General features: G+C 43.7%; 3 protein-coding genes across 4 annotated transcripts in view; all 3 read right to left on the bottom strand.

Moving 5' to 3' along the window:
* Nucleotides 1–10,249, bottom strand: part of LOC106587382 (transcription factor 25) — a 33,308-nt gene extending 23,059 nt beyond the window's left edge. For both annotated transcript variants that reach the window (XM_014175734.2, XM_045707976.1), the window contains exons 1-7: nucleotides 9,878–10,249; nucleotides 9,311–9,460; nucleotides 9,080–9,148; nucleotides 8,759–8,880; nucleotides 8,551–8,616; nucleotides 8,383–8,465; nucleotides 1,801–1,931 (exon numbers count right to left, since the gene is read on the bottom strand). In XM_014175734.2, coding sequence (XP_014031209.1) covers nucleotides 1,801–1,931; nucleotides 8,383–8,465; nucleotides 8,551–8,616; nucleotides 8,759–8,880; nucleotides 9,080–9,148; nucleotides 9,311–9,460; nucleotides 9,878–10,099 — 843 coding nt within the window. In that variant the 5' untranslated portion in view covers nucleotides 10,100–10,249. The remainder of the gene's footprint in view (nucleotides 1–1,800; nucleotides 1,932–8,382; nucleotides 8,466–8,550; nucleotides 8,617–8,758; nucleotides 8,881–9,079; nucleotides 9,149–9,310; nucleotides 9,461–9,877) is intronic.
* An 828-nt stretch (nucleotides 10,250–11,077) lies between these two features.
* LOC106587384 (cytochrome b-245 light chain) lies at nucleotides 11,078–14,273 on the bottom strand. The gene is made up of 6 exons (XM_014175738.2): nucleotides 13,971–14,273; nucleotides 13,482–13,551; nucleotides 13,151–13,225; nucleotides 12,793–12,876; nucleotides 12,453–12,534; nucleotides 11,078–12,078 (listed from the first exon to the last, which is right to left on the bottom strand). Exons 1-6 carry the CDS (start codon nucleotides 14,026–14,028, stop codon nucleotides 11,881–11,883), a joined length of 567 nt encoding a protein of 188 aa, XP_014031213.1. The 5' UTR covers nucleotides 14,029–14,273; the 3' UTR covers nucleotides 11,078–11,880.
* Nucleotides 14,274–22,696: 8,423 nt separating this feature from the next.
* On the bottom strand, nucleotides 22,697–26,764 carry erg19 (Diphosphomevalonate decarboxylase). Its single transcript, NM_001140496.1, is given in 10 exon segments — nucleotides 22,697–23,526; nucleotides 23,778–23,886; nucleotides 23,961–24,076; nucleotides 24,929–25,147; nucleotides 25,248–25,322; nucleotides 25,445–25,644; nucleotides 25,799–25,945; nucleotides 26,050–26,164; nucleotides 26,248–26,318; nucleotides 26,619–26,764. Coding segments are annotated over 10 exon segments (1,209 nt in total). The 5' UTR covers nucleotides 26,695–26,764; the 3' UTR covers nucleotides 22,697–23,445.
* Nucleotides 26,765–27,071: the final 307 nt, after the last annotated feature.

Below are 27,071 nucleotides of genomic sequence, written 5' to 3'. Positions count from 1 at the left end.
AGGATCACCGTATGTCTAAACATTAGAAACCATGTACAGTGGCAAGAAGTATGTGAACCCTTTGGAAATACCTGGATTTCTGCATAAATTGTTGTGACCTGATCTTCATCTAGGTCACAACAATAGACAAACACAGTCTGCTTAAACTAATAACACACAAACAATTATACGTTTTCATGTCTTTATTGAACACACCGTGTAAACATTCACAGTACAGGGTGGAAAAGTATGTGAACCCTTGGATTTAATAACTGGTTGATCCTCCTTTGGCAGCAATAAACTCAACCAAACATTTTCTGTAGTTGCGGATCAGACCTGCACCACGGTCAGGAGGAATTTTGGACCATTCCTCTTTACAAAACTGTTTCAGTTCAGCAATATTCTTGGGATGTGAACTGCTCTCTTGAGGTCATGCCACAGCATCTCAATCGGGTTGAGGTCAGGACTGACTGGGCCACTCCAGAAGGCGTATTTTCTTCTGTTGAAGCCATTCTGTTAATGATTTACTTCTGTGTTTTGGGTCGTTGTCCTGTTGCATCACCCAACTCCTTTTGAGCTTCAATTGATGGACAGATAGCCTTACATTCTCCTGCAAAACAACTTGATAAACTTGGGAATTCATTTTTCGGTCGATGATAGCAAGCTGTCCAGGCCCTGAAGCAGCCCCAAAACATGATGCTCCCTCCACCATACTTTACAGTTGGGATGAGGCTTTGATGTTGGTGTGTTGTGCCTTTTCTTCTCCACACATAGTGTTGTGTGTTCCTTCCAAACAACTCAACTGTGGTTTCATCTGTCCACAGAATATTTTGTCAGTAGTGCTGTGGAACATCCAGGTGCACTTTTGCAACCTTCAGACGTACAGCAATGTTTTTTTTGGATAGCAGTGGCTTCTTCCGTGGTGTCCTCCCATGAACACCATTCTTGTTTAGTGGTTTACGTATCGTAGACTTGTCAACAGAGATGTTAGCATGTTCCAGAGATTTCTGTAAGTCTTTAGCTGATACTGTAGGATTCTTCTTAACCTCATTGAGCATTCTGCACTGTGCTTTTGCAGTCATCTTTGCAGGATGGCCACTCCTAGGGAGAGTAGCAACAGTGCTAAACTCTATCCATTTATAGACACTTTGTCTTACCGTGGATGGATGAACATCAAGGTTTTCAGAGATACTTTTGTAACCCTTTCCAACTTTATGCAAGTCAACAATTCTTTATCTTAGGTCTCTTTGTTCGAGGCGTGGTTCACATCAGGCAATGCTTCTCATGAATAGCAAACTCTAATTTTGTGAGTGTTTTTATAGGGCAAGGCAGCTCTAACCAACATCTCCAATCTCATCTCATTGATTGGACTCCAGGTTAGCTGACTCCTGACTCCAATTAGCTTTTGGAGAAGACATTAGCCTATAGGGGGTTCACATACTTTTCCCAACCTACAATGTGAATGTTTAAATTATGTATTCAATATAGACAACAAAAATACAATAATGTGTGTGTTATAAGTTTAAGCACACTATGTTTGTCTATTGTTGTGACTTGGATGAAGATCAGTTCAAATTTGATGACCAATTTATGCAGAAATCCAGGTCATTTCAAAGGGTTCACATACTTTGTTCTTGCAACTGTATGTCCTCAACCTGAAATTTCAAATGAATTCACCTCTAGTTTCTCATGCCTTGACCTAGAATCTTAGTCGGGATTTATCTAGAATCTAAATTCGTGCATATCAGTTGTCCTAGATATTTGAGACATGCATCACAGCTTTGCTGATCAATCTCCCTGAGACCGTGGGTGTAGCCTTACCACAATGTTGTTGGGATCCATGGACTCCACTGAGTCCAGGAACTTGAACTGAATCTGCTGGTAGTCCCGGCTGTGCTCGAAGGTGAAGTACTGTAGACCATCCCTGGACTCCAGTAGGGTCATTGAGATACCTGAGGGAGGAAATATTACGGACAGTATTATTCTATGTGAGTTACATGCAATGACGTATATAAACCCTGGATTGCTGATGCTATGTATTGCCCATTCAGAGGCTAAGTTTCAACAACTGGATCCTGGACTTCCTGACGGGCCGCCCCCAGGTGGTGAAGGTAGGAAACAACACCTCCACTTCGCTAATCCGCAACACTTGGGCCCCACAAGGGTGTGTGCTCAGCCCCCTCCTGTACTCCCTGTTCACCCATGACTGCGTGGCCACGCACGCCTCCAACTCAATCATCAAGTTTGCAGACGACACAACAGTAATAGGCTTGATTACCAACAATGACGAGACAGTCTACAGGGAGGAGGTGAGGGCTCTGGGAGTGTGGTGCCAGGAAAATAATCTCTCACTCAATGTCAACAAAACAAAAAGAGCATTAATAAATGCATTTCTATAGCTTCCAAAATCTTTTTTTACAATTGAGGAGGAGTACCAAGATGGCTGCGCGGTGGCTTCAATACAGCGCCCCATCAGTCATCCAGGATTTATACACAGTTTTGGTTAAATGTGTGTACAGTTGCAGTATGTTGAAATTGCATCAATTTGATATAGATGTGTATGTGGAATAAAGATAATGATAAGACAATTCGATGTATAGCTAGCTATACAGTGCATTCGGAAAGTATTCAGACCTCTTGACTTTTTCCATATTTTGTTACATTACAGCCTTATTCTAAAATGGAATAAATTGTTTTTTCCCCTCAATCTACACACAATACCTCATAAGCTGAACCTCGGCAAGACGGAGCTGCTCTTCCTCCCGGGGAAGGACTGCCCCTTCCATGATCTCGCCATCACGGTTGACAACTCCCTTGTGTCCTCCTCCCAGAGTGCTAAGAACCTTGGCGTGATCCTGGACAACACCCTGTCGTTCTCCACTAACATCAAGGCGGTGACCCGATCCTGTAGGTTCATGCTCTACAACATTCGCAGAGTACGACCCTGCCTCACACAGGAAGCGGCGCAGGTCCTAATCCAGGCACTTGTCATCGCCCGTCTGGATTACTGCAACTCGCTGTTGGCTGGGCTCCCTGCCTGTGCCATTAAACCCCTACAACTCATCCAGAACGCCGCAGCCCGTCTGGTGTTCAACCTTCCCAAGTTCTCTCACGTCACCCCGCTCCTCCGCTCTCTCCACTGGCTTCCAGTTGAAGCTCGCATCCGCTACAAGACCATGGTGATTGCCTACGGAGCTGTGAAGGGAACGGCACCTCCATACCTTCAGGCTCTGATCAGGCCCTACACCCAAACAAGGGCACTGCGTTCATCCACCACTGGCCTGCTGGCCCCCTACCTCTGAGGAAGCACAGTTCCCGCTCAGCCCAGTCAAAACTGTTCGCTGCTCTGGCACCCCAATGGTGGAACAAGCTCCCTCACGACGCCAGGACAGCGGAGTCAATCACCACCTTCCGGAGACACCTGAAACCCCACCTCTTTAAGGAATACCTAGGATAGGATAAAGTAATCCTTCTAACCCCCCCCTTAAAAGATTTAGATGCACTATTGTAAAGTGGTTGTTCCACTGGATATCATAAGGTGAATGCACCATTTTGTAAGTCGCTCTGGATAAGAGCGTCTGCTAAATGACTTAAATGTAAATGTAATGTAAATGTATAATGACAAAGCAAAAACAGGTTTTTAGAAATGTGTAAATGTGATATTTCAAAAGTATTCAGACCCTTTACTAAGTACTTTGTTGAAGCACCTTTGTCAGTTATTACAGCCTCGAATCTTCTAGGGTGCACCTGTATTTGGGGAGTTTCTCCCATTCTTCTCTGCAGATCCTCTTAAGCTCTGTCAGGTTGGATGGGAAGCGTCGCTGCACAGCTATTTTCAGGTCTCGCCAGATATTGGGTTGAGTGGCCCAGGCTCTGGCTGGGTCACTCAAGGACATTCAAAGACTTGCCCTGAAGCCACTCCTGTGTTGTCTGTGTGCTTAGGGTCAATGTCCTGTTGGAAGCTGAACCTTCGCCCCAGTCTGAGGTCCTGAGCAGGTTTCATCAAGGATCTCTCTGTACTTTGCTCTGTTCATCTTTCCCTCGATCCTGACTAGTTTCCCAGTCCCTGCCACTAAAAAACATCCCCACAGCATGATGCTGCCACCAGCATGCTTCACCGTAGGGATGGTGCCAGGTTTCCTCCAGACATGACACTTGGCATTCAGGCCAATCTTGGTTTCATCAGACCTGAGAATCTTGTTTCTCATGGTCTGAGAGTCTTTAGGTGCCTTTTGGCAAACTCCAAGTGGGCTGTCATGTGCCTTTTACTGAGGAGTGGTTTCCATTTGCCCACTCTACCATAAAGGCCTGATTGTAGAAATATTTTGGTATCCTTCCCCAGATCTGTGCCTCGACACAATCATGTCTCGGAGCTCTACGGACAATTCCTTTGACCTCATGGTTTGGTTTTTGCTCTGACATGCACTGTCAACTGTGGAACCTTATACAGACAGGTGTGTGCCTTTCCAAATCATGTCCAATCAATTGAATTTACCACAGGTGGACTCCAATCAAGGATCTCAAGGATGATCAATGGAAACAGGATGCACCTGAGTTCAATTTCGAGTCTCATAGCAAAGGGTCTGAATACTTATGTGAATAAGGCATTTCTGTTTTTATTTTGAATATATTTCTATAGATTTATTTTCACTTTGTCATTATGAGGTATTGTGTGAAGATTGATGAGAAAAAAAATATTAAATCAATTTTAGAATAAGGCTGTAACAAAATGTGGAAAAAGTCAAGAGGTCTGAATACTTTCCGAATACACTGTAGATATTTAAGTGGAATAAAAATTGCAATCTGTCCCATTCATTCCATGCCCATGTACAGTATAGCACCCTAGAATTTGAATGAACACATTTTGGGCTAAGGAGAGGGAAGCATTTCATGGTGACACTGCAGTCCTGGTGTACCACATTCAAGCCAAGGCACTGAGACTACTCAAAAAGTGAGAGGTAAAAGCTAAAATCACCCATCTATATTTTGGGAGGGAAATGACATTTCCCAGACCAAATCTCCAGTCAGGTGATTGCATAAGCCTTGAGTTTGGGGGAGCTTTAACACCCTGAGGAGAAACTAACACTGACGTAACAGAGACCCTGATTCTTCTCCAACCTCAGCTCTGGGTTAAACAGCCCAGTATCCCACAACACCAGGGGCACTATGGACCCAAACATCAATGGAGTCTTTCCCAAACATCAATAGAGTCTTTGAGGTCGAGGGCTAGGCAGCAATTGATTAATGATATCTGGTGATTGGACTGTTTTTTAACAAAACGTCACAGGGCAACGTTTAAAGCCACAAAACACAGCCTTTAGTGTGATCCTACCCAGAAAAGCTGTCTATGTCAACAAGCCTTCCGGCTGCCCCTAACATGTACTTTTTTCTGCTGCTACTCTTGATTGGTTATATGCTACCCAAACTGGAGCAGGAGTCTTAGAGTCCCACCGATGACAATTCCGAATGTGTTAATGGAGAGACACTGTCATCTTGTTGCTCAACACAGAGGCGCCAGCACGAGGAGATGGGGATTAAATTGAGCATAATTGATTAAATCCTAATAAATAGAAACTGGCATATCAAAATGTATTTCAGAGAACTGGAGCTACAGTATAGTGAAGTCTGGCGCTATAGCGTGGCTGGCCCTTAAGTGTACACTACACAGAGAGCTAATTTCAAAAACATGCCTGTCAATCTCTCCTGGCTCAAAGTAGAGGAAAAACTGACTGCATCACTACATGTCTTTGTGAGAGGTATTGATGTGTTGAAAGCACCAAACGATATGTTCAAACAGCTAACACACAGCTCAGACACCCATACATACCCTACAAGACATGCCACCAGGGGTCTCTTCACAGTCCCTAACGCAGGGGTCTCCAACCCTGTTCCTGGAGAGCTACCCTCCTATAGGTTTTCGCTCCAACCCCAGTTGTAAATAAGATGGTTCAGTTTACCAACCAGCTAATTATTAGAATCAGGTGTGCTAGATTAGGGTTGGAGTGAAAACCTGCAGGACGGTAGCTCTCCAGGAACAGGGTTGTAGAGTCCTGCCTTAAGGCCAGAACAGAGGTTGGGAAACGCACAGTACTTCATAGAGCCAAGACTACATGGAACTCTCTCCCACATCAGATAACCCAAACTAGCAGTAAAATCAGATTTAAAAAAACATAAAACACCTCACAACGCGGACTGCGAAGAGACACACACACATTGTAATATTGTATTGTTATACATTTTAGACTGTACATTTGTAATGGTGGGCAGTGTGAATTTGTTTAGTACACAATGTTTGTTGTAATGTATTGATTTATTTATGATGTAGACTATTGTTTTGATGTGTTGTTATGTAGGGTTGGGCAGTATCCAGATTTTCTTACCATCATACTGTTTCTGTACCATATCGGGGTATACGGTATTACCCGAAATGCACATAAGGGGCGCTATTTCAAATAATAATGAATATAAATAAATATTTCTAGTTTTTATTTACACACAAAACCATTTAGGGAACATGGATCTTGATCTAGGATGGGATTGTATGTCTCTGCTGTAACCAAGAAGCTTGATCTTGACATCTAGCCACTTAGCTAGCAAGTTAGCAAACCAAATGCATAGCTGGAGCCCTGAGCTGGATATACATTATTTGATACATGTTAGATTTCTTATAGTAATACTTATATTATATTTATAAGCAGTGAAGTAGTACGCAACCTCACGAGGCGGGGGGGCCCTTAACCCAAAAAAGTCGAACTTTTTTTTTTTTATTATTCATTTCTGAATGGTATTGAAAATCATACCGTTGGTATTTTGAAATAAACCGTTTATACTGCATACCGGGGTATCGCCCAAACCTATTTTTATGTTCCTGTTTGAATCCCAGGAATAATAGCGGCTGCCTTGGCAGCAGCTAACGGGGTTCCTATCATGCCTCTTGATTGTTTGCATGAACTTAATTTATGCCATCATAGTTACAGTATTTTAGTGTATGAGGAAGGGCTGATCTCATTTAGTCGACTGGTCGATTGCTTGGTCGACCAAGATTTCTTTAGTTGAGCAGAAGCAAAAAATATTTTTTAAATAACAAATCATGCTGTACAAGACACCTGTCTGATTTGCGCCTGTCTGAGTGGACTAATCCATTGTGGAGGCCGTGGGGATGGAACAGCCCATCAGTCTAAGAAGTGATGCTGGAATTGTATATGCTTATACTACGTAAGAACAATGGTGCAACAAAAATAAAATAATATTATTTTATAACAAATGTGCTTTCTCCTGAGTTGGACAGTGGTCGCTGTCCGCGGTTCTGAAACATCAGTGCGCTGTTGAATTGGTGCCTTTTCCTAGACCATGTTGCTAATAGCAAAGTTAACCGGCATATTGGTGTTGATAACAATGCAACAGAGGCAGCAGCAGAGTTAGGAGATGAGAAAACAGCCCTTGCCTTAATTGACTAAGTGAGGAGAGGAAACCCCAACTTCATTAGGTCTATAATCAATAGCCTAACTGCCTGGCTTAATAAATCATCCATATATATCTACAGAAATAAGGCAGTTCCTGCTTCTGTTGCCTGTTTGAGTGTTTGTGTTACGGTGTTTGTCTTACGGTGTTCAGAGATTGTTATAACCAATTTATTGATGTGATTATGATATGCTATATGTCAGGCCCTATTGGTCACGTGCATGCGAAGCATACATGTATCACGTAGAGAGAGCAAAGGGTTGAGGGAATAGGGAATGTTTTTCCTAAACAAATTAGGGATTTCGGTAACATAACTTTTCAGTCAGAAATGGCTTCAGCAACACGGACAGCGCTATACACACTGTTGATGTGTGTCTTTTGTGTGTCTTAAATATTTAATCAAATAGTTCGCTTAAAGCATCAGACAAGCTCAGTGCATATAGCTGATTCGATTAAACACATAGGATATATATATATATAGATATATATATATATATTATTTAACTAGGCAAGCCAATTAAGAACAAATTCTTATTTACAATGACGGCCTACACCAGCCAAACCCGGACAACGTGGGCCAATTGTGCGTCGCCCTATGGGACTCCCAATCACGGCCAGTTGTGATACAGCCTGGACTCGAGCCTTAGACCGCTGCGCCACTTGGGAGCCCAAAATATATGGAAAAATGCACGTTTTAAAATTTAGACCAATCGATTGGTCAAAAGAACAGATGACTCTTGGTCGACCGATCATTTTTGGGGTCGGGGACAGCCCTAGTATGAGGGCATTATCTTCTGTTTTGTGACTATGTCATGGGAGATATTTTATTACATTTGCATCCACAAAAACATTTATGTGAAATGTTGCATAAATAGTATGTATTCACAAGGCTTTCAGCATTCTGAGCGATGCCGAGTGTGAGAGGTTGAGTGTAGGTCTGACCTGGGCGACTGAAGCGTGGCCAGGTGTCTTTAGGGATGGTCATCCAGGTGCTGCGATGGAACTGTCTCTGTCTCTGACGAGGTCTGAGGAAAGAATGAAGAGATGGCCTTGCACTATAACCTTTAATAGTAGCACCCCCACTGATAAGGAGTTCTGTATAGATCTTACCTTTGATCTCCAAGAACTGCTCGAGCTCCAAAGTATCTCTTCAACTCCGTCTCAGGGTTCAGGTTCCTAACAAACAAAACAGGGTAAGTCCCAATAAAATTGATCACTGATAAATGACTGCCATCAATTAAGTATATTATGATTGTATGACGTTACCCCACTAAGAGACCTGATGTCTGATTGGCTGCTGTGCTGTGGACCTACTCACCTGTGTTCCACATAGAGTACAGGCCTGTTGTCTGAGCCTCCACAGCCCTCACTCTGCAGGGTCAGTCCATTAGACTGCTCTATGGTCTCCAGCAGCGCGTCGATGTCATCCCCAGCTACCTCCTGACAACCACACATAAGAGTCAAATGTAAGACAGAGCAGCTTATGTGAATGAGTGAGACGGCATCAGGGCAGCACCCCCATAGCCTCAATACACAATAAAATGCTGCTAAAGTAAGTGGTTAATATGGCATTGTGCACAACAGCGCCCTCACATTGGGGGACATATGTGTAAGTGATTTGTCAAGATGGACTGTATACCTGTTTATCTCCTGTAGTGTTCTTTTTCTTATTCTTTTTCTTCTTTTTCTTGCTCGCTTTATCTCCGGACTGACATCAGAAGAAAATAAAAACTATTAGACAACTCTTCAAAACATTTGCACTAGATCAATCATCCATAATAGCAACAAGACTGAAGAGGAATGGGGCTCACAATACCCCATAATACTGTGGAGGCTACAGTGTATCAGGGGTGTCCGTCTCTCTCCTCACCTTCGCAGCACCTGTCTCAGGCTGGGCATCTCTCTTCTCTGTTTCCCTGCTGTCACTCTTCTCCTTGCTTTCATCACCATTCTGTTCTTCTGGCTTCACTGTGTCTTCATCCGTCGTGGCTTTCTCTGCTTCATTCTCTGCGTCACATATCTGCAGTGATGTGGTTCCAGCAAGGACGGAAAGGCTCAGATTAAGGTTGTATATCAGAGATTAAATCTCTACATTGCACAGTTTTAATTAATATTTGGTCAGTCTCTGCCTTGATTTCTTGTGGGAGCCATTGGGATTCCAACCTACATTCGTGACATTCATATGGTCAAGGCAAGGGGGTGTACTGTATGACTCCTGTCTGGCCAGGCAAAATCGGTTAGTCAGTATAATGCTGGTTTGATTTGTTGACAGTCTGCATATGTCAATGTGTCCTGCTGCTTTTTTCATTGACTAGCATAACAAGCTAGCTAGCTCTGTCACACAGTTATGTAGCCTAGGGGGTGGAGCTAGGTGGCAGTTAGCGAGACATTTCTTAAACATTTTGCAATGTGTGTTAGAAAAAGATAAACACTCCACCAGTTCGTAAATGTTGCTTAAGTTTTTCTTATTCTTCTTAGCTTTTCTGATGCTGCTCTTAGCATGCTGGAGAACAGCTTCTGCCAGTTCCTCTTCTTCTTCCTCAACATCCGCAGCCTGCTCCTCTGGCTCTGGCCCTTCATCTGGGACAAGATCCCCGAGGTCCAGGGCCTCCTGCCCCCGCTGTTTCCCCTTCAACCTCCTCAGAGCACGACTCGACATCTTCCCTGGACAGAGTTGTCACGAAGATGGGTTATGGTTCAGCTGAGATTTGACCCAGCTTCAGCCATAAACAACATGGGAAAAATACGCATGCCAAAGAGTTTATTCTACGGGTGCTCCATGTAGACAAATCTTGGTGCATGCCAACTATTTTCGTTTTGATAATCACAGTTCGCTGCCGTTTACCTTTGTACCACTAGGTGGCAGTAGTGCGTAAGGACAAAGACTGAAAATACCTGAAATTAGTTAACACAAAAGGGAACTAACGACTTTCAACATTTAAACTATTATTTGTTTGCTGGAGAAGCGGCAACCACTGCCAAGGCTGTTGGTGTAAAGTCAGAATGGTTTCAAAGCCTATGACCAATGCATATTTTTGCTGTAAACAAGGGTTGCCCTGGGTCCATCAATACCTTTTGTGTGTCATGGTGTCAAGAAATGGCCATTATAACTAATAAATAAGACTGAGTATAACACATATAAACCAACAAGGAAGTTTCACCTGTTCCTGCTGCTGTTATGATGTAATGGTTGCCAAACCCAGAGCACTCAAGGAAACACACATTGTATTCCTCATTCTTGAGGTAAAGGCCAACTGTGACAATAGGAATGAAGAAGTTGCTTCATATGGAGAAAATAAATGTATGTGTATGTCACAACCTCTGGAAATGTCTTTAGGGTATATAAACATAATCTGTATAATCTGTTATAACTAATGTATGACATCTCTGTGGCTGTGTATGATCTGAATAGCGCAGGAATTTCCAATGTGTCGAACTAAAGTATTTGAGCGCCTTTGGGTGTTGCACTGTGAGAAGGAACCCGTTAAATGCATAGGGTTCAAAGGAACTATTAGAAAAGAGGAAATGCAAAACTTGAGACATGACACGTAATTGTCATTCCAAACCCACAGTTCATCAATGATGAAACAGACACAAACATTAATTGTGATTATATGGTAAACGTGCACATTTTAAATAACTAGAATAACTATGTTTATTTCCAGATTGTATCAAAAGCATAACAAGCATAAAACATAGACATACATTTTGTAGAGAGGTGAATACACAACTATCCAACATACAGTTGACCACTGACATAGTAAACCGGCCAAAAAGAGAAAGAGATAACGCAAAACAGTGCTTGCTTATAAACAATTAACATTCCAGTGTAAAAGAATACAGTATATTTTGAGGATACAAAATGTATAAATAGCTCTTCATTCTCTTTTTAAATCATTTCATTAGGTCTGTCCCAGTAGATGTGGTTGATTCTCATCCACATCTATTTGTCCAATTGCTCTGAAAATAACTTACTGTCACAACAAGAATACAAACTTTTCCATTTACATTCCAAAGCCTTTTGGGGACCAAAATTATAACTGAAAGAGTTGTGGCAGGCGGTGCAGAGATATAGGACACAAACCTTTTGCAGTAACTAAGGCACAGCAACATCTCAGTTCAATACAATCCCTTATACATCAAACATCAGCAGTAGTGTGTCCTCTCCACAACCCTCTACTCTCCGAGGCCTGATTCCTAACTTGTTACCAGTCCTTAAAAAATTCCCATTGACGCCAATTCCCATTTTACACAAAACCTAAGTTATGCAAGCTTATCCATCTCAATTTAGGATTCTGCCCTCAGCCAACGGCAGTCGGGACTGAGCATGGCCTGGGTGGGGCTCCACTGTAGATCTGTTTTGGTTGGGGCTCAGTGGAACCATAAGCTAACCGGAGTGAGCTTAGCCCAGCAGGCCTGAAGGAAGGACAGTAAGGGGATCTATTCATCGTTGGCAGTGACAGCGATGGGGTTGACATAGGCAGCCGCCTCCAGGTCCTCTGCCCGTTTCCTGCGCATCTCTGCAGGTGGACGTGGTGGAGGGTTCTGGGGAGGGAGCTTGATGCTCTCTCCCACCGGCTTACGGGCACTCTCCTTCCTGGGCAGGATGGGCTCCCACTGCTCCCCTCGGATGGCCGCCTGGAAGACATACAGACACAACAGACAAAAGATAATTCAGGCTCCCTCAATAACATAGATAAATGGATTGCTCTGGTGCTGCACTCTAGAAACATGCATGCAGTGAATTCCCAACAACAATAGGTGATAACAGCCAAGTCACTCCCCTGACAGCCTAGGTTTCTTAACTTGCTAATAATGTCTCAATAAAAATACCAGAGGGAAAACAAACGCTTCCTTGTAAATCAAGCGCAGTCGGTTCATACAGGAAACCTGAGTGTTGCATCAACTGATATTGCACCAAATATATTTATCACACCTTTATATGGCGGTCAGACAACACTACCTTGTTGTTGTCTGACCACCTAACTGGGTCAAATACTTGAAATACTAACCGCAAGGTAGATGAGGCTAGCTATGCCGAGGCAGACACAGCCAAGAACAGTTGCAAGGATGAAAGCACCAGGAACGCAGATCCTATAAACACACACACACACACACACACACACACACACACACACACACACACACACACACACACACACACACACACACACACACACACACACAGAGAAAAAGAGTGTTACAAAGGCAAGGCATTGATAACATGCAATGTGATATTTAAACAATGAAGATGGTGTTGAGAATGACTGCTACAGCTGGAAGGAGACAGTGAAGGGAAATAATGTTGTCTCAGCCCAGAGATCTGACTAGACTGACACACAATGTACTCACGCTGCATGTAGAAACGCTCTGACATAGTAGTTCCTGGTCAGTGGGCCGAATGACTTCACACAGACAGTGAAACAGTACTGACCCCTGGAAGAATCACAATATTAAGAGTTATTTATAATGAACTTTCAAACTTTCAGCGATGAAGACTTGCTTATGACTTGCTTTCAACTGGTGTAATCATATCTGTTGCATCACTGTTAGAGTGACTTTACAGAAACGTTACCTTGGTATTGTGTATGTGTAACCGATGTGAAATGTTGTTCCCCTTGCTCTGCTCCCCTTGCTCTGCATGGGCCACAGCTTTTGTGGAGCGATGGGTAACGACGGAAGCAATACTGTTACATATGTGGGTACTCACGTCCTTTCTACGCTGGTTCCCTTGTTTCTCTTGCCCCTTGGGTACTCTAGTAGACAGACAAACACCCCTGCAGCTCTGGGCACACCAGTCAAGGTTACTCAACAACAACAGGTACACCTGGACCTCACTATACAATGCAAATATACATTTGGGTCTCATCTGGACATAAATGCACAAATAAGATAAATGATGGTGTAGATGTCTATAACGCATCTACAAACATTTACTTGTGACGTGTCAATGGTAAATCAGCATTTAATCACGACAATAGATACAATTTTGTGCATGGAATTATACTGTGAGAGACAGCTTTTCCCCAGTGAAAGGATACATAGAATAAGCAGCAAACTCCCAGTCCCTGAACTGGCCGGCCACCCCCACTATGCCACCAGTAAGGAGAACTGAAATGAGGAAGTAGGAAGAAGAACATGTTTCGTTTATCAAAACAGTTCCTGCAAGTCACAGATGAAGACACTTTTTTTCATATACTGTAACTTTCAAATCGAAATGTGCCAAGAACCAAATCATTTGTACACTTTTTTCCCAAGTTGATATGATTTATTTTTATTTTTACAAATATTCTCACTACCAATATAATTTCATGATTTATAATATTTTTGTCTGGAACATTTTATACATTTTGTTTTTGGTCGATTTTAATGACCGATGTTTGTTGGGCGTACCCTACTGAAAAAAACCCCCACATTCTTATACAGTAATAACACACTCAATGGGATTATTATACATTCCTTTAACAGTTGATACCATTATACAAATACCAAACTCAGATGTCTAAACTTGGAAAAAGTTCTCTACTCACTGAGCCCCGCCGCCACAGCCTGTTCATTGGCCCACATAGCCCATTCTATTTTCCCCATTCTGTCTCCGTTCGGACCAACAGAACCCCCCCGCAGTTATCCAACTGATCGCGGTTGTCACGTTCGATTATTATGGAAAGTGAAATGTATAAATGTTGGAGGAACAAAGGTGGGTGTTAGCAGCCGCCTTGTCCGGCCCTCGGTCTCGTAACTTCTGAGCGATAGGCAAAAGCGTTGGGGAGGAGGGAGGGGTAACCTGGGAGGAGTAACCTGGGAGGAGTAAACCTTAAGCAGAGAGGAAGAGGCGAAGCGAGAGCACCAACTCGGCCAAAAATCTGTATTATACAAGCAGGTGACGTTGTTTCGTTTCTATGGCTCACCAAGTTTTTGTATGGAGGCCAATAAGCGTGTCGAATTTGGTCAACAAAAAATGTAATGGCTAATTATTTGCTACGTGAGGTTTATTTGATCGAATAGAAGTTTAGTAATGCTTAAACTGTTACGAGTGTACTGATATAAGTAGGACACGTGACATCCCGGCAATTTTGAGAAAAAACACTTTATATCAGAGCTCTTTTCTCTTTATACATCAATGATGTCGCTCTTGCTGCTGGTGATTCTCCGATCCACCTCTACACAGAAGATACCATTCTGTATACTTCTGGCCCTTCTTTGGACACTGTGTTAACTAACCTCCAGACGAGCTTCAATGCCATACAACTCTCCTTCCATGGCCTCCAACTGCTCTTAAACGCAAGTAAAACTAAATGCATGCTATTCAACCGATCGCTGCCCGTACCTGCCCACCCGTCCAGCATCACTACTCTGGACGGTTCTGACTTAGAATATGTGGACATCTACAAATACCTAGGTGTCTGGTTAGACTGTAAACTCTCCTTCCAGACTCACATTAAGCTTAAGCATCTCCAATCCAAAATTAAATCTAGAATCGGCTTCGCAACAAAGCCTCCTTCACTCATGCTGCCAAACATACCCTCGTAAAACGGACTATCCTACCGATCCTCGACTTCGGAGATGTCATTTACAAAATAGCCTCCAACACTCTACTCAGCAAATTGGATGCAGTCTATCACAGTGCCATCCGTTTTGTCACCAAAGCCCCATATACTACCCACCACTGCGACCTGTATGCTCTAGTTGGCTGGCCCTCGCTTCATATTTGTCTCCAAACCCACTGGCTCCAGGTTATCTATAAGTCTTTGCTAGGTAAAGCCCCGCCTTATATCAGCTCACTGGTCACCATAGCAACACCCACCCGTAGCACGCGCTCCAGCAGGTATATTTCACTGGTCACCCCCAAAGCCAATTCATCCTTTGGCCGCCTTTCCAGTGTTGCCAACTAATTTTCAGGGTAAATTGCTAGAGGCAGGTTGATTTGTTGCTAAAAGTTGCTAAATAACGATGTGATGTCAGATCCTTCAGATCCTCCTCTCCACCCTCTCCGAGTTGGGCATCTCCGGCGCGGCCCACGCTTGGATTGCGTCCTACCTGACAGGTCGCTCCTACCAGGTGGCGTGGCGAGAATCTGTCTCCGCACCATGCGCTCTCACCACTGGTGTCCCCCAGGGCTCTGTTCTAGGCCCTCTCCTATTCTCGCTATACACCAAGTCACTTGGCTCTGTCATATCCTCACATGGTCTCTCCTATCATTGCTATGCAGACGACACACAATTAATCTTCTCCTTTCCCCCTTCTGATAACCAGGCGGCGAATCACATCTCTGCATGTCTGTCAGACATATCAGTGTGGATGACGGATCACCAGCTCAAGCTGAACCTCGGCAAGACGGAGCTGCTCTTCCTCCCGGGGAAGGACTGCCCGTTCCATGATCTCGCCATCACGGTTGACAACTCCCTTGTGTCCTCCTCCCAGAGTGCTAAGAACCTTGGCGTGATCCTGGACAACACCCTGTCGTTCTCCACTAACATCAAGGCGGTGACCCGATCCTGTAGGTTCATGCTCTACAACATTCGCAGAGTACGACCCTGCCTCACACAGGAAGCGGTGCAGGTCCTAATCCAGGCACTTGTCATCTCCCGTCTGGATTACTGCAACTCGCTGTTGGCTGGGCTCCCTGCCTGTGCCATTAAACCCCTACAACTCATCCAGAACGCCGCAGCCCGTCTGGTGTTCAACCTTCCCAAGTTCTCTCACGTCACCCCGCTCCTCCGCTCTCTCCACTGGCTTCCAGTTGAAGCTCGCATCCGCTACAAGACCATGGTGATTGCCTACGGAGCTGTGAAGGGAACGGCACCTCCATACCTTCAGGCTCTGATCAGGCCCTACACCCAAACAAGGGCACTGCGTTCATCCACCACTGGCCTGCTGGCCCCCCTACCTCTGAGGAAGCACAGTTCCCGCTCAGCCCAGTCAAAACTGTTCGCTGCTCTGGCACCCCAATGGTGGAACAAGCTCCCTCACGACGCCACGTCAGCGGAGTCAATCACCACCTTCCGGAGACACCTGAAACCCCACCTCTTTAAGGAATACCTAGGATAGGATAAAGTAATCCTTCTAACCCCCCCCCTTAAAAGATTTAGATGCACTATTGTAAAGTGGTTGTTCCACTGGATATCATAAGGTGAATGCACCATTTTGTAAGTCGCTCTGGATAAGAGCGTCTGCTAAATGACTTAAATGTAATGTAAATGTAATGTCATTGCGTGATAACGTAAAACTGCGTCATTACGCGTCATTACGTAGAATACACTCGCCGAAAAATATGATTTGACATTTGTTCAGGTACAGACTCCCAATCTTTTCTGTACAATTTTGATTTTGAGACATGTTGATTGATGTTGTAAATTCTGTTCAAGATCAAACATTCGTGACCAACAATATTCATTGGGTTTGGCTCGTCGAACCCGTACTACTGCTGCTGCAGTCAGCCAACAATGATTTGCAATTTGCTGAAATTGCTGATGGCCTGCCGCTGCCTGTGCACGAGCTGAGCGCCTGCTGCTGTCATCACTCACAATGCACATTTGCAGCAAGGCACGTGTGTTGTGACTGAGTGTGTGACAGAGAAAATCGTTTTTGTGTAATTTAGAGGGGAAAATGCGTGCATTTTAGCGTTTGAGTCACTTTTCAAAAGTTGCTAAAAGTTCAAAATACATTTTTAAAAGTAGCTAAATGTGTTGCTAGGTGCTGTTTGACCAAAAAGTTTCCAGGGTAGTCTGAAAAGTTGCTAAATCTAGAAACAAAATTGATAAGTTTGCATCACTGCGCCTTTCCTTCCAGTTCTCTGCTGCCAATGACTGGGACGAATTGAAAAAAAAAAAATCACTGAAACTGGAGACTAATATCTCCCTCACTAACTTTAAGCACCAGCTGTCAGAGCATGTCACAGATCACTGCACCTGTACATAGCCCATCTGTAAATAGCCCATCCAACTACCCCATCCCCATTAAGTTATTTATTTATTTTGCTCCTTTGCACCCCAGTATCTATACTTGCACAATCATCTTCTGCACATCTATCACTCCAGTGTTTAATCGCTAAATTGTAATTATTTCGCCTCTATGGCCTATTTATTGCCTTACCTCCCTTATCTTACCTCATTTGCACACTGTATATATATTTTTCTATTGTGTTATTGACTGTACGTTTGTTTATGTGTAACTCTGTGTTGTTGTTTGTGTCGCACTGCTTTGCTGTATCTTGGCCCGATCGCAGTTGTAAATGAGAACTTGTTCTCAACTAGCCTACCTGGTTAAATAAAGGTAAAATAAATAAAAAATGTCAGGCAGCAAAGTTAGTTAAGGCAAAGATTATGGATATACTGACAAGGGTTACGGTCCAAACACTTAAAAGACACACCCTCGTCCACTTACCCTCTCCTTATGCCCTTGGGGGAATCCCAGTTGCCATCTTGGTGTGGCGGTCCAAATGATTAGCAAAGCAAGGGAGGTTTGCAACGTAAGCACCTTAGCCCTCGTTTTTAGTCGTCTTTGCGAGTGTATAATTATGTTCACTCCGGGGCCTGAAACTCCAATTCAATTCGCGACGATTGTACATCCACTAAGAAAAGTCAGAGAAAACTCAACTGAAAAACAACATCAATGGAGAAGTCAACATACAAGTGTAAGTAAAAACGAATGCAAATAAGTTAGAAATTGTGCTACTAATGCACATGACAGCACAAACAAGTCAAATAAAAAGTAAATATGTTTTTGTTTGGTTATCTTTTGGAAATTGTAGAAATAAAACATGTCATCAGAAGTGTCCAGTTAATTTGAGGGCTGAGGGGATAGGGTGTGTCTTTTAAGATTTTGGACCGTAATTACTTGACTCTCTCTGCCCTAACAATGGAGTCGTTGTCCACAAAACAGCACAGATTAATAAGCATAGTTGGTTGTCTAGCTTCTGCCTATCCTCTTTTTGGATTGGTGGATACATCTCACAATGTTTTACAATTTTTGAATATTCGTTGAGGGTTGTTGACGTCAACCGCCTTTATTCAATGGAAAGAGAGATGCTGCTAGCCTCATGCATAGCCATCTCGAAAAAAAAATAATGTATTTCACCTTTATTTAACCAGGTAGGCAAGTTGAGAACAAGTTCTCATTTACAATTGCGACCTGGCCAAGATAAAGCAAAGCAGTTCGACACATACAACAACACAGAGTTACACATGGAGTAAAACAAACATACAGTCAATAATACAGTAGAAAAATAAGTCTATATACAATGTGAGCAAATTAGATGAGATAAGGGAGGTAAAATCAAAAAAGGCCATGGTGGCAAAGTAAATACAATATAGCAAGTAAAATACTGCAATGGTAGATTTGTAGTGGAAGAAAGTGCAAAGTAGAAATAGAAATAATGGGGTGCAAAGGAGCTAAATAAATAAATAAATACAGTAGGGGAAGTGGTAGTTGTTTGGGCTAAATTATAGATGGGCTATGTACAGGTGCAGTGATCTGTGAGCTGCTCTGACAGCTGGTGCTTAAAGCTAGAGAGGGAGATAAGTGTTTCCAGTTTCAGAGATTTTTGTAGTTCGTTCCAGTCATTGGCAGCAGAGAACTGGAAGGAAAGACGGCCAAAGGAGGAATTGGCTTTGGGGGTGACCAAAGAGATATACCTGCTGGAGTGCGTGCTATGGGTATGTGCTGCTATGGTGACCAGTGAGCTGAGATAAGGGGGACTTTACCTAGCAGGGTCTTGTAGAAGACCTGGAGCCAGTGGGTTTGGCGACGAGTATGAAGCGAGGGCCAGCCAACGAGAGCGTACAGGTCGCAGTGGTGGGTATTATATGGGGCTTTGGTGACAAAACGGATGGCACTGTGATAGACTGCATCCAGTTTATTGAGTAGGGTATTGGAGGCTATTTTGTAAATGACATCGCCGAAGTCGAGGATCGGTAGGCTGGTCAGTTTTACGAGTGTATGTTTGGCAGCATGAGTGAAGGATGCTTTGTTGCGAAATAGGAAGCCAATTCTAGATTTAACTTTGGATTGGAGATGTTTGATGTGAGTCTGGAAGGAGAGGTTACAGTCTAACCAGACACCTAGGTATTTGTAGTTGTCCACATATTCTAAGTAAGACCCGTCCAGAGTAGTGATGCTGGACGGGCGGGCAGGTACGGGCAGCGATCGGTTGAAGAGCATGCATTTAGTTTTACTAGTATTTAAGAGCAGTTGGAGGCCACGGAAGGAGAGTTGTATGGCATTGAAGCTCGTCTGGAGGGTTGTTAACACAGTGTCCAAAGAAGGGCCAGAAGTATACAGAATGGTGTCGTCTGCGTAGAGGTGGATCAGAGACAAACCAGCAGCAAGAGCGGCATCATTGATGTATACAGAGAAAAGAGTTGGCCCAAGAATTGAACCCTGTGGCACCCCCATAGAGACTACCAGAGGCTCGGACAACAGGCCATCTGATTTGACACATTGAACTCTATCAGAGAAGTAGTTGGTGAACCAGGCGAGGCAATCATTTGAGAAACCAAGGCTATTGAGTCTGCCGATGAGGATGTGGTGATTGACAGAGTCGAAAGCCTTGGCCAGGTCAATGAATACGGCAGCACAGTATTGTTTCTTATCGATGGCGGTTACGTTATCGCTTAGGACCTTGAGCGTGGCTGAGGTGCACCCATGACCAGCTCTGAAACCAGATTGCATAGCGGAGAAGGTGCGGTGGGATTCGAAATGGTCGGTAATCTGTTTGTTGACTTGGCTTTCGAAGATCTTAGAAAGGCAGGGTAGGATAGATATAGGTCTGTAGCAGTTTGGGTCAAGAGTGTCCCTCCTTTGAAGAAGGGGATGACAGCAGCTACTTTCCAATCTTTTGGAATCTCAAGACGACATGAAAGAGAGGTTGAACAGGCTAGTAATAGGGGTTGCAACAATTTCGGCAGATAATTTTAGATAGAACAGGTCCAGATTGTCTAGCCCGGATGATTTGTAGGGGTCCAGATTGTGCAGCTCTTTCAGAACATCAGCTGACTGGATTTGGGAGAAGGAGAAATGGGGAAGGCTTGGGCGAGTAGCTGTGGGGTGTGCAGTGCTGTTGACCGCGGTAGGGGTAGCCAGGTGGAAAGCATGGCCAGCCGTAGAAAAATGCTTATTGAAATGTTCAATTATAGTGGATTTATCGGAGGTAACAGAGTTTCCTATCCTCAGTGCAGTGGGTAGCTGGGAGGAGGTGTTCTTATTCTCCATGGACTTTACAGTGTCCCAGAACTTTTTTGAGTTTGTGTTGCAGGAAGCAAATTTCTGCTTGAAAAAGCTAGCCTTGGCTTTTCTAACTGCCTGTGTATATTGGTTTCTAACTTCCCTGAAAAGTTGCATTTCACGGGGGCTGTTTGATGCTAATGCAGAACGCCACAGGATGTTTTTGTGTTGGTTAAGGGCAGTCAGGTCTGGCGAGAACCAAGGGCTATATCTGTTCCTGGTTCTAAATTTCTTGAATGGGGCATGCTTATTTAAGAGGGTGAGGAAGGCATTAAAAAAAATAAAAAACAGGCATCGTCTACTGACGGGATGAGGTCAATATCCTTCCAGGATACCTGGGCCAGGTCGATTAGAAAGGCTTGCTCGCTGAAATGTTTCAGGGAGCGTTTGACAGTGATGAGTGGAGGTCGTTTGATCGCTGACCCATTACGGATGCAGGCAATGAGGCAGTGATCGCTGAGATCTTGGTTGAAAACAGCAGAGGTGTATTTAGAGGGCAAGTTGGTTAGGATGATATCTATGAGGGTGCCCGTGTTTAAGGCTTTGGGGTGGTACCTGGTAGGTTCATTGATAATTTGTGTGAGATTGAGGGCATCAAGCTAGATTGTAGGATGGCTGGGGTGTTAAGCATGTCCCAGTTTAGGTCACCTAGCAGCACGAGCTCTGAAGATAGATGGGGGGGCAATCAGTTCACATATGGTGTCCAGAGCACAGCTGGGGGCAGAGGGTGGTCTATAGCAGGCGGCAACGGTGAGAGACTTGTTTATAGAGAGATGGATTTTTAAAAGCAGAAGTTCAAATTGTTTGGGTACAGACCTGGATAGTAGCCTGCAGAGTTCTGTCCTATCTCTGCAGTAGATTGCAACACCGCCCCCTTTGGCCGTTCTATCTTGTCTGAATATGTTGTAGTTTGGGATGAAGATTTCAGAGTTTTTGGTGGTCTTCCTAAGCCAGGATTCAGACACGGCTAGGACATCCGGGTTGGCAGAGTGTGCTAAAGCAGTGAATAAAACAAACTTAGGGAGAAGGCTTCTAATGTTAACATGCATGAAACCAAGGCTATTACGGTTACAGAAGTCATCAAAAGAGAGCGCCTGGGGAATAGGAGTGGAGCTAGGCACTGCAGGGCCTGGATTCACCTCTACATCGCCAGAGGAATAGAGGAGGAGCAGGATAAGGGTACGGCTAAAAGATATTAGAATTTGTCGTCTATGACGCCCAGAATAGAGAGTAAAAGGAGCAGGTTTCTGGGGCGATAAAATAGCTTCAAGGTATAATGTACAGACAAAGGTATGGTAGGATGTGAATACAGTGGAGGTAAATCTAGGCATTGAGTGATGATGAGAGAGATATTGTCTCTAGAAACATAATTGAAACCAGAAGATGTCATAGCATGTGTGGGTGGTGGAACTCAAAGGCATGACATGATTTGGTCTAGGGGGAAACGTTTAGCTGTTGTAATATAGAGCAGGCTCAACTTGCCCAGCAGACATAAATTGTCCAACTTGCACTTAAACCAGGGTTTCCCAAACTCGGGCCTGGTGCCCCGACTGGGTGCACATTTAGTTTTTTGCCCTAGCACTACACAGTAGGTTCAAATAATCAAAGCTTGATGATGAGTTGGTTATTTGAATCAGCTGTGCAGTGCAGGGGGAGAGGGGCACTGGACCTTGTTTGGAAACCCTGACTTAAACAATGAGGGATGAACCAGAAATATCCATTTTAGGCTATGCCTATTGGAATTCCTTACGGTGTTGTTGTTTTCAGTAAAACATTTTTAGCTGGGGCAACTTTAAAGCAGACTCAACTTGCCTGACTGCTCAGTTCACTTGCCCCAGGCAACCCTTAAGGTCCCTGTGACAACGAGGTTGTTGAGTTTTTGTTGTTTTACCTGGTTAGCATCAGGAGATAAAAAATGGCCCCACCACTCTGGGACTTGTGGTGCCACCTCTGAAGGTGACATGTAGGCTGTATATCCAGCTCTCATACTAAAGCACGGACATTGTTCTCAATACTGTCATTTATAATCCTTTAAGGGTTTTAACAATTTTTATTATATTGTCTTATGATTCACTCACTCTAAAGGTGACTGTTAAACCATTATACTTTAATAACATGTACATAGTCTACTTAGAAAATCAAATCAACAGATACATTTGAAATAGTTTACAGTTATGAAAGTACTAAAACATTTCTGATCATTCTCACAAGGCATCCCCGCATCTTTAACATTACAAAACATTTCATCCAAACTCGCAATAGGAAAAGTGTCTGAATGAAGCACTAGTCAACAGTGTTAGAGGTATTCAGCTGGGTGTGGTTGTTTCGCTCCAGTTAAAGGGGGAATCCTTAGTTTTGGTAAAAAGCTGAGGGATGGGCCTGGAGAAATGTAACCACTCTCAAAATTATAGACGGCGCAATGGATGCAAGGACTGACCATGCATGATATCAAAATTATAGTTATAACCATGTTTTAAATGTTTGTTTACATTTACTTTGTTTACAAACATTGTAGTAAAACAAGCTTATATTTTGATTTTATGCGGTACGACAGTTGTACTAAACTCATGCAGCATTTATAAGTTATCTTCTTCAAGAATCAGTGGTTACATATAATACATTTATAAGTCCAAAAATGGATATAGCAATTGCAGATGGCCCCTTTTATGACTACGTCTATGCAAATGTGTCCAATTGATTGAATTGGAATTGTTGATTGTTAATGTCTGGTCTTTCTTTTCACCAAACAGTTCTGTCTCTGCCCAGCTGGGAGGCTGGCTTGTATCATGCACTCTCCTTGGGCAGCCCGTCAGATCCAAGCAGATGCTCACTAGGGTCCTCCACCACGCGAGGTCCAGGTCCAGCCTTATACACAAATCAGAAATAATCACTCAGACAAACCAACTTAATATCACATCAAAATGTAGCAGATCCAAAAATAATGTGTGTGTTTATAGGATCTGCATTCCTGGTGATTTCCAATAAGCTGGTTGGAGAGAGCATCAAGCTCGCTCCCCAAAACCCTCCACAACGCCAACACGCAGAGATGCACAGGAAACGGGCAAAGGACCCAGAGGGTGCTACCTATGTGTATGTGCCTATGTATGTGTGTGTACCTTAGTGCTGATTATATAGCAGATTCCCTTCACCATGGGCTCCATACCAATGGCCTGCTTCAGCTCCTCAGATAGTGTTGTCGGGGCTACCGGAAGACCCTTTAGAAAGCTGACATGGGACAGGTAAAGTCACAGGAGGGAGTGTTGTCTGACTGCGTGTTTGTGTGTTTGTGAGAAACTCACTGTCCTCCATTGGTCTCTGGTGGGAAGAAGTGTTTGACCACCTGGACAAACTCTTCCACATTCTGCTGAAGAGTGTAGATCACTGCATTGGGACCTGCATCAAATGTGTATGCCACCTGGGAGACGAGAAAACATCGGTCACTGCTTATACTCAGGAAAAGAACTCTGGACCAAAGTTCTAGCTTTGTTACAGCAGTGTTATAACAGTGTCAGCAGAAGGAGGGATGTGATGCTGCACTAGTCCTCTGAGACTCATGAAGAAGTACTAGGTCATAGACACGGTAAAGAGGTCAATGGAACGCAGACCATGGGGATACAAGAAGGATGCTGGATTCGCCATGATCCGCCATGATCAATGTATTGTAACAGGCCCACAATGTGTTTACAAAGTCCGATTTGGATAAACTTGGCTGTATTCAATGCATAACATTTAGAAGTACTTCCGTTTCAGGTTCAGAAGAAGTGACTGCTAAATGCTAACTCCCGTTCGTATAAGCTGGTAGCATAGAGAAATCAGTGGTGGTAGGCAGTCATTTTTAACTGTAATGCAGTTGATTGGTGACGATGACGTGAACATGTCTTGAAGATGACATCAATACAAGCATTATACTCCAATTTTTACCACAACATAGTGTGAAATACACATAAACAATAGCCTAAATGTAGGCTAATTTCACTTAGGAGACAAGGAGATTCTGGATCTTTCCATGGCATTTCCATTGTTTTGGTCAAGTTCCATTGACTTCTTTACCACATCTATACTTGGGCTTGTTAACACATTTTCTGTTCTTCTTGAACTGTAGAAATACTACCAGTTTCATATCTCTATTTCATAATCTCAGAATATCAACAATTACTGCACCTTGTTCTGCTTCTTAGCTTAAACCCCTTGTAGAACTGTCAATGTTCCATATGACTAGCACATTTCCATGACTAAACGAAAGAACTAACTCTCTGATGGTGCTCACCTTTGTTTCCCTGTAGTGACGGTTATAGCGGTGCACAAGGTTGATAACGCGGCGCGACACGTCATTCAGGTAGAAGATGGGTGGGTAGGTGTCCAGGCAGGTGGCATGGAACTGATTGCTGTCCTTCATGGTCAGTTCAGCGAACGCAGTAAAGTCCCTCTTATGTACAGCCTCAATCATCTCCTTCATCCTGGCTGGGACCACAGAGTCTGCCCGGTGCTGAGGGGGAGAGCGCAAGGGTTAAGGGTAAGGGTTAATGACATATAACTCTGTGTGTGTCTGTGTGTGTGTGTGTGTGTGTGTGTGTGTGTGTGTGTACCTTCAGGAGAATGCTCGTCTCTACACTAGTTTGCATGCCAGAAGTGCTGCCAACTGGTTTCCGCTCAGAACTGACCTAAAAAGAGAGAGCGAGACAAAGAGATGGGGGTGTTGAGATTATTAAAGACATGGGAGAAATGTATATGCCAACATTTGCTACAGAAAAAGCCATCTTCAGTAATGATCAGAGAGACCTACCACCAGTACAAGGACCCTGAGCTCAGGCCAGTGAGTCTCTGGCTCCACCTGCTGGGCCAGACTGTCCTTGCCATCTCCTTGCTGGCCCATAAGCCACTGAACAAAGCCCCCATACATACTCCTACAGGCACTGCCTGAACCCTGCCTAGAAACCGCAGACAACTCCCCCTCCACTCCCATTACCCGGGACAGGGTGTACACTGGAACAGGAGAATGGAGTCATGAGACAAGATGGAGAGACAAAAGGAAAAGAAGGAGTAAGCATAAAACTAGTTTCACACAAGCTTTTACTTCATTTGATCCATTTAATGCTGTGTTAGGTACAAACCATTATGATGAGACACAGTCTCTTACCCAGACAGGCATAGCCGGCAGCAGAAGAGGCCAGTCCGGCTGCAGTTGGGAAGTTGTTGACAGAGCAGATGTGAACTTTATGGGATAAACCGGCTGCGTCTACATCAGCCTCCCCATCACTGCGTCGCTTACGGGACAGGCACCGAACTGAGGAAGGAAACCACCAACAACACATCATTACTTGTCCTCCCCCTTTGCCCTCTTACTCTTCCCCCATTACCTCTATCATATCATTGCATATAGTGACTCACTCTCTCTAAGGCAGGACTGTAGTCTGGGCTGGGTTATGTCCTCCTCTTTGCCGTTAAGCCAGATACGATCCTCCTGGAACGACCTGCTGCACGCCACTGTTGTGGTCGTTTTGAGCTGGGAGGAATAAGGAAAGAAGGCAGTAATCGTTCGTTTTTAGCCACTTTCTGAGTGTCTGGTGTACAGTATTACAGTCTTACCTGGTCTTGATGTAATGTGACACTCAAAGATGAATTTATGGGTAGAATCAACTCCTCATCCCTCTTCCCCCCTTTGAAACAGCAATAACAACAAAGCATTTACAATTCAATACATAGTTATTTTCAAAGATTGTACAGAGAACATTATTTTCACATCATTGTGGGAATACATTTGTCATGTACCAATGCACAAACATCAAAGCGTGGCTAGTGTGGCGAGCAAGCACGTCATTGATTCAGTCAATGTTACAATTTACGTTACATGAAGCTAGATGTGGCCATCAGGCTACACTTGGTTGACAATGTTCTTTGGTTGACCGAGTCAGACGATCAGATGTCTTTAGTGGATTATACGAACATACAATACTCACAGTATTTGATGACAGCAATATTCACAGGCGCACTGCATGTTACCATGGTGAGCTTTTTGCCGCTAACCTCGGGCATTTTGATAAAAAGTAAAACCAGGAGCAATAAAATAACAAAAATTACTATAAACGCGATGTCTACTATTTTGAGATCCACTGATACAGTAATATCTGCACAACCTTAGCGCTTTACAAAACGTCTCTGTTGATTGGAGGGGTAGAGCACATGACTAAATCTCCCACCAATTAGAGCCACTCATGTTCCGTCACTGAAACGAGGCAGCCAATCCTTTTGATCAGACCACGGTCGCCTGAAAATGAGGCCAGAGCCACATGATCACAGCCAGAAATGCTGTACGGTGACTGGATATGAATAGTAGTGAGGTGTATTTTTTTTACCATATGTCGTATATTAACAGCTATTGTGTTATGTTCTTCTTGACCCTCTGTGAAATT

Source organism: Salmo salar, chromosome ssa26, assembly GCF_905237065.1.
Source record: "Salmo salar chromosome ssa26, Ssal_v3.1, whole genome shotgun sequence".
Classification (NCBI taxonomy): domain Eukaryota; kingdom Metazoa; phylum Chordata; class Actinopteri; order Salmoniformes; family Salmonidae; genus Salmo; species Salmo salar.
Note: the sequence above shows the minus strand (reverse complement) of the source record. Positions and strands in the feature narration are given on the sequence as shown.

Coding starts and splice junctions, on each gene's coding strand:
- LOC106587384 (XM_014175738.2), bottom strand. CDS start 14,028: ATGGGGAAAATAGAATGGGCTATGTGGGCCAATGAACAGGCTGTGGCG. Junction 12,877..13,150: donor GGAACCAGCGTAGAAAGGAC/GTGAGTACCCAC, acceptor TGATTCTTCCAG/GGGTCAGTACTGTTTCACTG. Junction 12,535..12,792: donor AGAGCGTTTCTACATGCAGC/GTGAGTACATTG, acceptor GTGTGTTTATAG/GATCTGCGTTCCTGGTGCTT.